Source organism: Haliaeetus albicilla, chromosome 13 (genome assembly GCF_947461875.1).
Source record: "Haliaeetus albicilla chromosome 13, bHalAlb1.1, whole genome shotgun sequence".
NCBI lineage: Eukaryota > Metazoa > Chordata > Aves > Accipitriformes > Accipitridae > Haliaeetus > Haliaeetus albicilla.
Genome location: NC_091495.1, coordinates 28,409,084 through 28,425,544, shown reverse-complemented (window position 1 = coordinate 28,425,544; position 16,461 = coordinate 28,409,084). Strand labels below are relative to the sequence as shown.

General features: G+C 39.0%; 1 protein-coding gene across 3 annotated transcripts in view; it reads right to left on the bottom strand.

Annotated features, from left to right (window-relative positions):
• Positions 1 to 16,461, bottom strand: part of AKT3 (AKT serine/threonine kinase 3) — a 163,285-nt gene that overhangs the window by 12,287 nt on the left and 134,537 nt on the right. For all 3 annotated transcript variants that reach the window (XM_069800617.1, XM_069800616.1, XM_069800618.1), the window contains exons 11-12: positions 11,930 to 12,144; positions 9,169 to 9,256 (exon numbers count right to left, since the gene is read on the bottom strand). In XM_069800617.1, the coding sequence (XP_069656718.1) occupies positions 9,169 to 9,256; positions 11,930 to 12,144 (303 nt within the window). The remainder of the gene's footprint in view (positions 1 to 9,168; positions 9,257 to 11,929; positions 12,145 to 16,461) is intronic.

Here is a 16,461-nt window from a genome sequence, read left to right as displayed (position 1 = left end):
TCATTTGTCGTGCTTTGACCCCAGCCAGCAACTAAGCAACACGCAGCCGCTCACTCACTTCCCCCACATCCAGTGGCACAGGGGAGAGAATCAGAAGGAAAAAGGTAAAACTTATGGGTTGAGATAAGAACTGTTTAATAGAACAGAAAGGAAGAAAATAATAATAATAATAATAATAACAATAATAAAATGACAATACTAATAAAAGAAGTGGAATATACAAAATAAGTGATGCACAATGCAATTGCTCACCACTTGCTGACTGATGTCCAGTTAGTTCCCGAGCAGCGGTCCACTCTCCAGGCCCACTCCCCCCAGTTTATATACTGGGCATGACGTCGCATGTGGTGCCCCCTCCCAACTTCTTGTGCCCCTCCAGCCTTCTTGCTGGCTGGGCATGAGAAGCTGAAAAATCCTTGATTGAGTTACTTAGCAACAACTGAAAACATCAGTGTGTTATCAACATTCTTCTCATACTGAACCCAAAACACAACACCATACCAGCTACTAGAAAGAAAATTAACTCTATCCCAGCCAAAACCAGGACACCATTTCACAAGAATTAAAACTTTTCATATGAAAATACAAGCTTAAGAAATATGTTCTTGTTTACCAAGTCAAGGACAAGAAACAATGTCTTTCCAATGGTGCAATACACCTCTCCAGTAGAGCAAACCACTCTTGCTATGAGGTAAACCAGAGACCTTTCATGCTACAACCGCTGTGTGAAGAGAAAGAGAAAACACTCACTCTGCAGTCTTTAACAGCTGCTGTTTAGGTCAAAGTAGTTAATGAAAAACAAAAGGAAGGGCAGGGTAAGTTCATAATATATAGCAATGTATGGATCTGCAACTGGAGAGGAAAAAGATAATGCATTAGCTGACAAGTTTCTTCCTCAAAAACTTACTGGCTAATTACTGGTTTAGTCAGGGGTTTTTTTCTTTTTTTTTTTAGAGTACACCAAAATGAACAGGCCTCACTGCAACTTTAGATCATCCCCTTGTTCTATCCATCTATCTGAAACAGGAATGATTATGAAAATACTTCACAAACTGCATTTTAGGAAGAGAAGCACAATACTAAATGACTCTTAAGGAACAAATAATTACAATAATAAGTTTCAATCAGGTATGAAAAGCACCGTTAAAGCAAAATTCATCAATCACGGGTGATGGGAGGAAGTTGGTGCTCCAATTCAATGCTCAGTAGCTAGGCTTAATAGAAAACTGTTTATAAATAACATCCAGTAAGTCAGCCGATGAAACTTCTAGTTATGGCAGAACCTTAGCTGCCTGGGGCACTGAAACAAGTAAAACACACGGAACTCCAGGCTGTAACCAGAAGGCCGGAACCCAATGGAAATTTGTGTCATTGGTGTTTTAGGATTCATCCGTCCTACAGCAGTACCCTTCATATCCTGGACATTAAACATAGTCAGAAACTTCAGTGACTGCAAAAACAAACCGTGCAGCCATGTGGCTCTCCACAACAGCTTATGCTGGTATTGATACAAGCTATACCCTCACATGCACCAACCATCCCCTGCCACCTATGGAAAAGAGCAAATGGTAGCTGAGATTAAGATGCACAGATACGACTCAACAGAGAGCAGCAGAAAGGTTTCTTAATTCTTGCCACACACTTTGCCTCCTTCCCTCACAGCATCATTTCCACCAGCATGGCTGTGAGGACAGCCAGAACTGGGGATCACTCCTTTCGACCTGCTCTACCCTACCTACACCAAACCAGCTGTGGCTAAAGCCTTGTGGACATCCCACTCCAGACTCCTGATCTGCCACCAAAGGCACACCTCCCCCTCCCCCAAGTAAATTCTTTCTCTGACCTTCATATAATGGTCAGGATACTTGCAAGACACACTCCCAGTTCTAATGGGAGAACCTCTAAAATAATTTTTGTGAAGAAATGAGGAATCAGCACACAGAGCTCAGGCATCACCTCCAGAAGAAAATGAGAGAAATGCAGTACGCAATCCTTCTCAAAAACCTTTCAGACAAAGCAGAACTACAGAATATGGTATGATGCACACAAGTGTACGCAGAGGGACACAATAGTTCAACACCACATTCAGGTGACTGGGGACAGAACCGTTCAAGACAAATTTTGTAAGCGATGTCACCAACATGCCAGGCCATGCTACAGAAACTTGGCAATCATCTTTCTGGAGGGGTGCCACCTTTGTTCGTTAGTTGTCAGATTTTATTTAAAAACAGAAAGTAAAATCTCCACAAATTTCAGCTGTAATGAAACCGTTAGAAAGACAAAAAAGGTGCAACTGCTGCAGAAATAACCACTTAGATTGACACAGAGCCCCAATAAGAACTCAGAAGCTTTGCCATACATCCCAAAGGAGACTGAAGCTGACATTTAATGACAAAGGGGAAAACACCCAACATTAACTACAGCTCTGACAATCACAAAATGAAGATGCCACTCTACAGCCAACGGCATTTCATGTTTGGTGCCACAAGGAAACAGCATCCAGCCGCTAGTGCCAGAGCTTTTCCCCACTTCTGACCTGAGAAGTCAGAGTCCAAGAGTAATGTGAGCACACCAAGGCACACCCAGTAACCTGTGTCCAAAAGGAGTAAGACGAGCTTTTGTTAAGCACAGGCCTTGTCAGTCTGTGAGAGAATCACACCGCTCGGTCTCAGCTGCCCAGCTTTAGTACAGGATTTTTCTCCTCTACTGGTCTGTGCAAATTCAGGCAGAACACACTCGAACCGGACAGGAGACTGCACCTCAAGCACCTGACAATTTAGAGGACCAGAAATACAGATTTTCTGCATTTATGCATTACGCATACACATATACATAGCTACATATGTGTGTGTACAAATAAAGAAATAAAAGTCTAAACTCAGTGTGAGTGAAGCGACTATAAGAGTTGATGTTCAAGACAAAAATCCAATTTCACACCCATCTGTCAAGCTGAATCTGCGCCGGCCATTTCCAAGGCTTGATGTTAGAAATGACAGCAGAAGCAATATCAAATTCTTACTGTCCTTATTATCTCCAGTGAATGGCATTTCCATTTGGCATCCATCAAGAGCAGTGTGTGAGAAACACCACTGCTCTTCCACAGTTCAAGACCTGGGAAACCTGCCACCCATCTCCTGGGGAAGGGGCAGGTACGGTACCTGACTGGTACAGTCACACAGAGATGGACAGACAGGCTCCATCCTATATCTTGAGCTTTCTCACACTTACTGAACAACTACACCAATACTTCAGTACGAGAGAAAATATGTAACATTATTTGCTCAAAGATAATCTGACAGCAATCATTTGTCTTGGTGTTGTATAGGAAGTGGATGAAGCTACTTCAAAATAACTGTGATGCACTCGATCTGCCAAATGAAAAATATGATGCTTAAGAACGTCATCTGATCTTCCTTCTTTTATTTTAAAGGAAACCTTCCTTCCAATGAACTCAACATTACCATAAGAATCTCATCTACCAACAGATTGCAGATGAAAAGTACTCTGACATAAAGTATGCAAGGAGTTAGAGGAGCACCTATACCCCATTCCCACTGAATTATTCATTTAAATAAACAAGATAACTAGATTATAATCTCCAAACTCCCAAGCACAGTAATTCCTTACATATCATATAAATACTAAAGAGTGAGCACTGTTGTTCAATTTCAGGTTTTATTCAAAAGGAATAAGTATTTGAATCTTACCTATGGTTCACCTTCAGTATGACATACCAAGTCGTCCAATTAGAAAAAAAAAAAATCACTGCTGCTTCCCAACATATATGACTCTTCTTTATTAAAAAAATACAATGTATGACATTAATTCTGCTTTTCTCACAGCTTATGTATTGTGAAGATTTATTTTAAAAATAACTACAAAACAGGTATTTCAGTAATGCTTTGTATTGTCATCACATGCTGTATTTCTACAATTTCCATCTAGTTTATTATTCAAGTTTGACTTCTGTCAAAAACTGTGTAAAATGTTACAGTTCTTTCTAACCATGAAAGTTAATTAAGTATTGGTAATTAAGTGTTCGTGATTTGATGTCCAGAAATCAAACTTTTATCTACCTTAAACTTTCCTGGAGAACCAAAACTCCAAAGTTGTTATTTTCAAGAATCAAACAGAAGAGACAGACTAGCCAAATCAGAATGATGGAAAAAATAAATTATACTGTGCGAAGAGAATGGGGTCACATCATTGAAATACACCTTTGTATTTCATCACAAGCATGCTCAGCTGGAAGTGCTGAAAACGTCACAGTTCACAAACAGACTTCTCAACTCAAAAAAAGAAAAAGTATTTGTATTAATAAACTAGCTAACTCACTAAATGGCATTCCAAGTAAACAGTCTATTTTCACATAAACTGAAATTCATTAACTTATAATATACCACAATAAAGCATCTTAAAAGGACACTAGCAAAGCTTGCCTCCAAATTTTGTATTTTTCTGCTGTGCATCTGTTAATACGTGTTCCCTCATTTATACACCTTTTAAGCTCCCATCAAAGCAAATGCTTGGTGACCCTAAAAATCATGCAGAGATACTAACAACACAAAACCTTACTTCAGTCTTTCAACATTAGATTATCAACAACAGTATTTTAATTAAAAATATTTAAGTCCTTTAAAATACTGATTCTCCTTTCCTAACAATAATTTTCTGTCCTTTTTCTGATACTAGCTCGGTTACCAAAGGAAACAGGAGCTGATGAGATTATGCAATCTGTCTGTATGTCCTTCCCTAACAAATTTCAAATGCCTGGGGAAACGCACCATGATGGAGAAAAGACTAGGAACACTAGACACTTCCCACAGAATTACTTACTCTAGTTTACCAAATAGAAGGGAGACATCCCTGTCCACCCCCCCCAGACTAGAGTTTCCACGGAGGGAAAGACGGTGATTTGAGCTGAGCTTTAAACCAGTCAGCAAGCGTTGGTGTCGGGACTGGTTCACCCCCATAGCCGGCGCAGAAGCAGGCAGCCTGCTGCCCAGCCAGCAGCTGCAGCGCAGCCGGGAGCTGGAAATACCCTGCTGGGACACTGCGTGTGGGGGTCTGAGGCAGGGGGAGGAGGAAGAGCTGGGATTTCAGCGGTGGAAGGACACGCAACACAAATCCACAGCAAGGGAGGCTTCAGCGGGGGATTCTGCCCATGGACAAACTCTGTTTTCCAAGTGACGGGATGCTCACACAACGGACAGAGAGAAACCACAACCTCCAGGACTACAGCAACAATTTAAGAATCAGACACCCGTATGTATATCTTCTTCCCTGTAAATTCAAGCAGCTGGCAGAAGGGGTGGTGATCAACCACTAGGTCTGCCCATATAGTTTTAAAGTATCACTGGAAACACAATGAAAAGATCAGACTGGTTAGCAGTTTTCTGATCTTTTTACTACTTTGCATGGCAACAACACAAAAGCAAGTAACAAGGGTCGTTTCTACAGGCCTTGTTGCACTGCAGATAACCGTACAAAAATAGTACGACTCAAATAGCAGTGGCCTAAAACCAGATGTTGATATTTTCCTATTTCCCTCCTGCCTTTTCCCTTAAAACCTGATAGACGAAAGTACTTAAACATGCATTTAAGATTATAGTTATATTGCAGATTTTGCCAGGCCTGAACCCAGGGCTTCAATCACGGGACTTCATCATCTGCTGTTGTTGTGTCTTAAGTAAAGCGAAGGTAGGCACAGCTGAAGGGTAAGGAACAGCTTCTTGCAGCTGACAGACTTCATGCTGAAAGCCACTGCCTCCACACTGAGATGGGTGCCTCCGCAAGTGCTACGCCTGCAGCGAAGTCAGATACCCCAGCTTTAACCATTATGGCCACTTGCCCCCACTCCCTTCCCAGTACTAACAAATAAATTTGTTAGCACTCCCCAATTTGCTTAGGGAACGATTGGGGGTATTATCAGAAACCAGAAGGAGATATATGTACCTCAGCCCCCATTCCCACAGGGTTTCTTTCTTCCTTCATCCCTACTACATGCAGAAGGAAACCCTGGCTTCGCTAAAAGATCTGGATCTCCTTTGCCATGAGGCTACCTGAGTGCTTCAAGCTGCAAGCCTGAAGACATACCCAAATTCCTACCTTTAAATTAATGCTCATGTGTTTTTTGTTTGGTGAAAGACCTTAGACAGACCATCCAACAACTTAAGAATATTTCTGCAACCCAAATAAAAATATGCTAAATCAATTCTTAAATGAGTAACAGAGAAATTTCAAAAAGCTTCCTGATTCAAGCTAAAAATAAAACAAATATTTTATTTAGAAGTATATGGGCTTTGGAAGTCTTCAGAGTTTGCCAAACTATTCAATTTCTCATACTCAGGCACAGGGATAAAAACTCATCAGGGCTGAGATGATCACAGGAAGAACCTGGCACAAGCTGCTCTCTTTCATATGCCCTCATGGTTTTTCTGCCAAAAATAAATACATCTGATCACAAATGCTAAGTACTATACATTTTTCATTTAAAGGCAACGACCTTCTCTGCTCCAGTGTGCCATACAACATTTTATTATCACTGTGTGGTACCAAATTAGTTTAACTAGTTAGCAGTATCAGAGAGCTAATAATTCCATTTGACCATTTGGATCCATTTGACCTGACAGAGCTACTGTTTGTTGCATGAATTACTCTAAGTCTACAGATATATAATTCTGTCTCTAATCACACCAGTAAAGTGATAACCTCGTAAGTACAGAGATGTACTTGATCTCTAGTAAAAATGGTAAAATTAGTGGCACAGGAGCATAGTGTGCACATGTACAAAACTATCCCCCAGCAACTACTTGGAATACACATGACTTTTTGGTTTCCATTACTCTGAATGTCAACTTCAGTTCTTTTCATTGCTAACAGAAACACACTCCTGAAATGCAGCCAGAAAATTACAGTTTCATGGTGCATAAACCTCAGGCAAGAATACTGTGAAAAATTTTTACTATGCAAATAATTATATCAACTATCAATTTCATCAAGTGACCCTACTGCTGAAGACTATACTAATAATAATATCAGCAACAGAAGCAAGCACAGAATAAATTTATTTGAAAATCAAATTTGTTTGATGCACATTCCTCCTGAGTTATTTTAGAATACCAAAACCTCAAAAATATTCACATAAGCATTCTAATAAACTTACTCAGTGAAAGTTCATTAACCTTATTATTATGTTTGAAGTTTATATTTCAGGGCACAGTCTTACACTCTGCGTACTTCAGAACTGGTAAGACTGTGTGTGCAAAAGGAACAACTGGATATTTTAACCAACCAGACAAATGGCTTTGTAATAGGAACAAAACTATTTTTTAATTAAACAGAAAAGCATACTGTCAGAAGTCATTTTCATGAGTTATTTTTCGACAAAGAACACACTGTGTGCCAATACTGCACAAAAGCAATTCCTATTATCCTTGAAGTTAACTGTTCAACTGAGGAAATGCAATTGACTTTTTACTGGCAAATTTAGTTTCTCAAAGCAACAGTGGACAGAGTACACAATGAATGGCCACAATTTCTCCAGTTATAATACTCCAATAAGCCATACCCACCTCCATGAGCATAAATGCAAAATACCTGCATTTATATATTTATATGCATTTATATAAATTTATATAATTTTTATACATATATATATATTTATACCTGCAAAATACCTCCTTTTATTTTAATAGCTTAGAATAAGATCTTCACTGAAAGACATTTGCCATATTGATTTGGAAAGTCTCAAAGCTCATACTTAAAAATTAAGAGTATCTATATTTTCTTAACTAAATATGATGTTGAACAATGTAGAATTCAGAGTTCTATTTCTAATGCAAAATAATTATGAGCAAGAGTAATGTAACAGTTTTTTCTTTCTCACCCACTCCTAGCACACTGCAATCCAATTGATTTTAGTGGTTTTCTTTAAACTCCAGAAAGGTCCTCAACTTGTATTTTTAGATTTTATCCTCAAAGTGCTTCTCTACAAAGTCCTTACATAACCAACCAGTGGTTGAGCTCATAAAGTAACCTGATTAATATACTTACTCTGATCATTTATTTTAGAGTTTCTTGAAACGTCATGATACTGCCAGAGAAAAATCACACTTGTATCAAGTAACTTCAGAGTACCATATTTTGTATCATCATATACAGGCTTATTTCAATTCCGGTATTTGTCAGAGAAGTACCACACCAACAACCACACATTTTTAAAATTCCAGTTCAACAACAACTGAAAAAACAGGTTGTATCATTGACATTGTAGCATAAACATATTCTGCTCATTCGTATGTCTTCCATTTTCCTTTTATTTGAACAAAGCAAAAAAAGGAGATAAATCTATCTTTTAAAATTACGCAGCTCAACTGGCAGATTAACAATGTAAAACAGTTGGGGAAAAAAAGACTTTATCAAAATAGAGGGGGTTTATAGCAACAAGTAAATTCTTACACAAGTACTGAGATAAAAGCAGCTTCTGTATATAAAACAATTTAAGTCAAATTGAGTTTCACTACCGAGTAAGATAAATTCATTTTCTAAAATCATCCCCAAAGTGTTGATCATTACAGGAACAGGACTGGGTTTAGGGAAAACTGTTCCAATTGAATTCCCAGTACTCGCTTTCTCCACAAGCTGTTTTGGCTCAGTGTTTTAATTCTATTTTAATTTTCTTAGATATCTCTTTAAAAGTAAGTTTGAAAAAGATTTCTGCTTAAACACAAACAATCAGAAATAAGATTTTTGCTATGAGTCCCTTCCAATCACTTCATTCTCCTATTTCCATTACACAACTTTTCAATAAAAGGCAGAAATAAAAAGACAAATCAGGATAAACTTCCATTACATTTTCTCACATTATCTTGAGTCATACACCTACTTTTCTCTTGAAGGCCCAGGAAGAAAAAAGTAAAGGAAAAGATTTGGACATTTACATAATAAAAGAAAAATCTTTGCTGAGTTTAGGTTCGTTTGCAAAATTTATTTTTGGTCCACTGACAACAAGATTAAGTACACCTAGTTCAGAATAACAATTCATTTATATTAACACAAAAAGTTGCAAAGAAAAACATGACTAACTTCGGAGAGCAGCAGACCTATGACTATCAGTTGAAACCGCCTTGCAGAAGCCAGATTATTCCATGTCACATAAAGACATACCTTTTTATCATATACATCTTGCCAGTTTACTCCAGCAAAGAAACTATGACGCATGATTTCTTTTGCATCATCTGGGCCTCCACCAAGTCTAAAGAGAGTGGAAAAAAAATCATATTAAACAAGCGTTACTCTTAAAGGGAGATTAAGTTACTGTAACTGGGAACAATTCTCACCCATTTAATATGTAATTCTCACCTGTTTAATATGAATTCAGGTGACGTCAAGAGAAAATGTGATAGAAGTACCCATGTCATGGTCTATTCTATTTGATTATTCCAGCTACAGCACTCATTACTGTCCATGATGAGCTTTATTAATAATTCATGTATTTTAAAAACACACTTAAGTTTAGTTTTCCTGAAAAGACCAACTAACGTTGGCACTATTAGAAACCAAAACCAACCCAACAATGCTGACATAAAATTTTGCCAAGGAGGTGTCAGGCACTGAATCAGTAATGACTCACACATCATTTTTATACAGTGTTCACTGCTGTTGCATCTGGGTGCTGTAACAATTAACCAATTACCATAAAATAGTCTCAATCTGAGTCAATTAGTATAAATTAATAAATTGTAGGCCTGCTGAGAAGGTTATTTAAAGGCCATTGTAAATAACCACACTATTCACTGTAGCCCATAGCTTGCCAAAGCCACACTCTGTCTGGTAAATCATCTTAGGAAGTGAATTCCACCTACTTTGGGCGAACATGCCCAAGGTGATCTGAGCTCACAGAAGTGGTCACTGCTGCCAAAACAGGAGGGTCCCACCCCTGTCCATACCTCTCCCCTCTTACTTGCATCTACCACATCATTCCCACTGATGACTGTGAGCTGAGTCAGCTCACTAACCTGGAAGAAAACTAACCCTGCAATGAGAAAATGAGAAAGAACTGGCCGTTTCTTGTTGCATTAGCAAGTCAAATTTGACTCAACAAGTTTAGTGAGCTCCCTTGAGCTGCTGCTGTTGGTGGAGAAAGAACCACACATCCAGTGAAGAGAACCTCTGCCCCTTTCAACAGCATGTGGAATTTCAGGACTGCTCAGCCCTCATCTAACTTCTTCCTGAGACTGGCTATCCTACTGGTCTAACAGAAAAAAGCTGCAACAGAAAAAAAGCTAATCTTAAGCGAACAAGCAGCCCATACATGTCAAATACTGACAAGAAGAATGACACAAGAAGTTTGTGTTTCATTAAAAGGAACTGCTAAAGATATAAAGACAAATTTTAAAAGCAACCTTTTAAGTAAAATAAATTCCTCTCTAAAGCATTTATTGCAAAGAGCAGTAATTCCCACAACCAAGGAAAAAAAAACCTGTATTGGTATTACCCTGCTGCCAAATTACAAAAATATTTTGGACTACTACCTCAGTCTTGCAGTAACTGGGTGTAAAAGTATTCTCACTTCCAAGCTGTATTCCTTTTTGTTTCTCAACTATTCACTGTAAAATCCTGTCTCTGCAAAGCATCCCAGTTAGCCTGCAGTCTCCAGACTTCTCTCAGTATCTTCCCATCCAGCTGCTCAGAGAAAAGCTGAGTTGCAGTTAACCTCTGTGCTCCCACCCTATTTAGCATTAGCTAGCACCAGAACTTGAATATGAATAAGCTTGTAAATGTAAGTCTGTAATAAACACTACTGTCTGCAAAAATTAATTATGAGGAAGTATCTTTTCAATTCTAAAGGTTAACATATTTGATGGATCAGATTGTTTGGAGGTTAAAATGCATTAGGAGTTGCTACAGGAACAAATTTTTTCTTTACTCTCCATGTATTTGGCTGGTTGGTCACAGTTTGCTTTTACTACATACAGTAAATTCAGTTAAACAGGCATTGCTGGGCAGCAGCAGAAAGGCTGACCACTTATGTTGTCCTGGCTGTTGCACTCAGCTGTGTGCAGGCAAATCCCCCCAGAGAGACATGGCAACCAGCCCTGCCCTGAGTGCCAGTGAGCAATGCCCACTACTGAAAACTTCTTGAGAACAGAGGACTAGAGAAAGAGAGACAGACACAATGCCTGCAGCCTTAAAACATGCCAAAAGACTCACAAGAACAACAGAGAGACTGGGGAAAAGAGGGGACCTACAGACAAATCTCACTGATTTACAGAGATTCGTTTTAGAACCACAGGGGACTGGACACTGCTGGCCCAGTGCAGGAGCCACTGCAAAATGGCTCTCCTAGGCAACACTCCCAGAGGGGAAAGCCCACCACAAAAGGGCACAGGCAGCAGCTGGGTGATACTTGCTTTCAAACCACTGTACTTAAATTTCGCTCAGAACATGCATTCTTTAACAAGTTACTAGTTTACATGGTCTAATATGTGATTTATTTACGTGCTCTAATAAAATTTAGCTGTGGCTGTCTATATATGTCTTCAGGCATGATCACTTCCAATAAAAAGTGCTGTAGTCCCCATGAGACACTACAGCCAACTCAGGGTTGAGACATACTCTGAAAAACAACTCAGAGCTTTCCCTCTGTACCAGTACACAATCTAAACCTGAAAAGATCCCCGTGTTTGCTGTGAATGATTAAAAAAGTATTCTCTTCCACGTGCTTCTTCCCTTTCTGCTTGTTAAACTCACTTTGTATATCGTTGCTGCATTGAAAAAGTGGAAATCTGAGACTGCCTGGCTGCATATGGCCCTTCCCGGTGACTGACAGGTCCTTCAGCCAGGAAGACCAGGCACCACTGGCCTATTTTCACATTACCCAGTATAATAATTTATTATGCCTGTATACCCAAGTAATTTCACTTACCGCTTATTTGGATCCTTTATCAGTAGGCCTGATAGTAATGATTTTGCATCTGCAGAGAGAGTTCGAGGAAATTTTATGTCCTCCATTAGTATCAGTTCAAATAGTTTCTCATGATCTTGGTTGTAGAACGGTAATCTTCCACACATCATTTCATACATGACAACTCCTAATCCCCACCAGTCCACTGCACGACCATAGTCGTTATCTTCCAACACCTAAGACAGAAACCAAAACCAGCTGTAAGACATGGACTATTTCAGAACAATCATTTCAGCCTATTTGATGCACCTCTATACGAACGTGTTTCCAAGACTTGATTTTCACAGTGTGCTACAAGGACTCCCAGAACCCGGCTCAACACATGCAGTTGGAGTACTGACTCACACACCTGAACTCACTGAAATTCCAGGCATACTGGGGACCTTACTGCTAAAAGCAAAATAAAATATTGAGAATGACCTGCTCAAAATGATCATGACTACATTTTCCCCTTTCCTATGTCCCCTACCATCCCATTTATAGTGTACACAGCTCTAGAAAGAGACACTATCTACAGGCACTACTGCCTCATTAGCATTCTTCTGGGAGAAGTGAAGCATCTCCTTGCTCAGTCGCTTCCTCTCTCCTTACCCCACCTGTAAGAATAAAGCCTCAAATTTAGAAACACCTTAATCTTACTAAGACAAGCTTAGCTTCTTTATGATCTTTGTTTATATTAAAAGTCCTCAATGCATTTCTCCTGACAGTTTCATTACGTTCCATTAAATAGTCCAAACAGCTGAACTGTGCTAATGCAAAGAAATATTACTATGTTTACTATGATACTATGTTTATATGATATGATCACAGAAATATGGTAAGGTTTATATAATTTCTTAACATAATGCCTCCAGTGTTATGTACCTAAAAACAACCTACTCCACTGCTCTTCTCCCAGCAGCCCCAGAGCATTGGAATAAGGAATCTAAGCAGTGTGTCTTGACCTTAATACACCTTCATATTAAACTGTAGAAATGGAGACAACATAACAGCAGCAGACACCCATAATGAAACCATAAGCAATAAGGAAACTGAAGGCTACTGAATATATACATACATAATTCCAATTTCTGTGAATTTCTAGACAATCATACCCTTTCATTCAAAAAAGATGCAACAGTTAGAAGTTAAAAACTGGTAATACAGAAGGCACTACAACTGTATGTGCCAAATTGCCAGTATTTGCTGCACAAAGATCTATTAAAGAGGCAAAAACCTTACACCAAGAAATTAAACTTAAATATTAAACAGAAAGATCAAAGAAATACAACTAATAGAGCTGGACTACATTTATAAAGTTTTAAATAATTCTTTATAAAGAACTGTTTCTGTATCATTAAAAGGCAGATTCTGAAAGGCAACACATATGACTGATTAAAAAAAAAGCCAACAAACTAATTCACAGAAAACAAAACACTTTTTACAACACACAGACACATGCAGTCACCACCACAAAGAGCTCACCTAGATTCAAACTGTAAGTAGACACACTGGAACAGTCATTTAGATATATAGTAGTGAAAATCTGGTGATGTGTAGTAAAGACTTCAGGCTTTAATGAATAAGGCAACCTCTAACAGATCAGAAATAACCTTCTTCCATGAGTATGTTATCTTGTGATTGTCTAAAAAGTGTAAGATGACTTCCAATAATTTCCTCTGAAGCAAGGGCAGACACAGTCCTCACCTGTCTGGGTAGACTAAGGGGCCGTGACCACATCATAGGACACATGCACTACTTTAGCCAGCCCTAATGAGGTGTCGAGCTCGTTAATCTGCCTCTCCTTTTTCTCCCCCAGTAAATCCAAGCCTGCTCTTAAGTATCTGGTAGATGCTATCAGCAGAAGCAAAATGCAATCTGATCCAGTATGGCAATTTTGAGAATCTCACAGTAATTAATGCACTCATATTCCTAGTTTTCACTGTCCTCAAGGATTAGTAGTAGAAAAATGATGCAAAGAAGTGTATTACAAATCCCTCTTGTGTATATAAGATTAAAAAATCATAAATGTTAACACATTAACACACACTATTTACAACTGTGCCAAAACACAGAGACTTATTACATCACTGATATTTCCAAATAGAGGGTGAAATTTTGGGAAGTGTAAAATACAACAAATTATCTTAGTAAGTACATATGACAAAACTAACTCCTGCATTTTGAAATTAATTAAATGTTTTATGAGTTTGAGCATATTGCAAGCTATTTGCTGAAAAACTGTCTATGAAACCTGTGACGCTTGTCTTTAAGTCACCGTTCCTTCTGCCACAGAATAAAAGCATTAAATATTTTTCTACTGTATCTATTAGCACTGTTACTATTTCTCCTATCTGTATAGTTAGCTGCTCTTTTTCTTTTGAAGCTAGTAAGATATATAAAATTGAGAGGCAGTGGTAGATCCTTCTTACAAGTAAGTTGAGGTGTGGTTTGCATGTGTGATTTATAAAAGGCAACAGGAAGATAAAACATATCATTCTCTGAACAAGGCAAATCACATAGCCAATAGCTAAAGCAAACTGTATCTGGGGCTTTACCTAATTTATGCAGGACTTTACCTAATAATAATAAAAAGTATGAGCAACCTTTTGCTGCATTCCCACAACAGCAACAAAACAGTGGTACAAAGAAAGAGCCAAATGTGATTTTTAACCTCTTTTTACATAAAATCATAAAAAAGCATAAAAGCTGGATTAACTGCCTCCCGAACCCGCATATCACCAGCCGGGTTCTCATCCCCAGCTGGCAAAGCTGGCAACTCTTTATTTTTGTTTAAATACCTGGTTTACAGCCAGGCAGACAAGCAAGAGCATCAAAAGGGTTTCATTTAGGCAAAAGGAAAACAGCCTGAAAATAGCGTAAATAAAGCAAAATGCATCTCAACTTATTTTAATATAAATGTAATAAAATTGTGCATAATCCATTCACAGTAAATACACACAATTATTTTCTTTAAGTCATTTCTGCTCCTCATGGTGTTAAGAAACTCCAGGATTTGTAGACTGTAACAAATCAATGGAAACGCTGGAGTCCAGCAGCTCCTGTGACCAAATCCATACAATTAGGGCAGGCAGGAGAACACGTCTATACACACTGCCCTAGCATTACGGAATCCTTTCCAAACAATTCTTGGATTTGAGGGATTTGTTTTTAATTACACTGAACATAGGTCAAGAAAACCTCAACTCAGTGCTAAAATGAACATGACACACAGCTGCAGGCTTTGCACCTATGAATAACTCAATCTTTTGCCTACCATGAGGTGGATACCTTCTTTTAGAAATGCCTCCTTTGGCTGTGAGGACTGATACTGCTGTCCCTCCAGTATTTGTGGGGTATCCTTGTATATGTGGGGTATCAGCCTAAGCACCTGGCCACGTACAGACACAGTGGAAAGCTTGATCTCTTGGGCTTTGTACGCTGCCCCTAAAAGCTGCCTCCATCATCTCCAGCCAATTCTTGTCCCCCCCTATAAGGGCCCACAAATTTGTCTTTAAGCGAATACACTGTCCTAACAACCCAGTCCCTTCAAGGTCACAGCAGGAAAGGCAGCAGGCCCACCAAAACCATCATAAAGGGCACAAGCTCAACCACTATGGTATCTGCTGCAAAGTAATACATTAATGTTTTCTAGGGGTATCACACAAAAGGATGACATGGAACTCATAAGCTACAGAAAGAGCAGCTACACTGAGTACAGACTCCAGTCAGGTGCATTTTCATGAAGCAAAGATGAAGTCACATGCTTTCTTCCACAAAATTTGTTTAAATAGTGAGATCATTCAGATATATGACTTCCCTTCCTTCATCTGCTTCGCACACATGGGGTGCCAAAATCCCAAGCCACCTCGTCAAGATCTAGGTGAGGTTTTAGGAGATGAGAGCTCTAGCATGACGTGACTTCAGTGCGTGGATAACATTTATAGTCACTCATCCCTATTTTACACCTCACATCATCACTGTACCCAAGTGAATTCCCAGTGTTGAGTAAATCAGGAGGTGGGCTGGCTGCAGTTCAGTCTGGATGAAACCATAGATTATGAGAAATAAAACTCAAAAAATGACCATCATTTTTATTACTTGAGGGAATTTTACTCCATTTGTTTTTAGGGCTCCAGTTCAACAACTAGTTCTTTCACAGGCAGTGCCAGCCTAACTCACACTTCTTGTTTCTGTTACCTCACCACAGCTTCCCCTACCTTGCCAAAACTATACAACACACTACATCGGAGAGTAGACCAGTATTAAGAAAAAAAGGAAAAAAAAGCTTCACCCTGGGTTATTTCTCACCTGAATCAAGTTTTCTGACCTAAGCCACTCAATTGCCACATGAACAGTTGCAGTAGCACAAGTGAGAACACCAGGGCAGGCAGCATCGGACACAGCATTGCTGCAGAAAGAAATGTTTGTCGAACTCTGCCCCGAAGTTACACCACAGAAGCCACGCTGACCCTGCCAGTTCCTCCTGCATACAGACAGCTGCAACAGCTGTG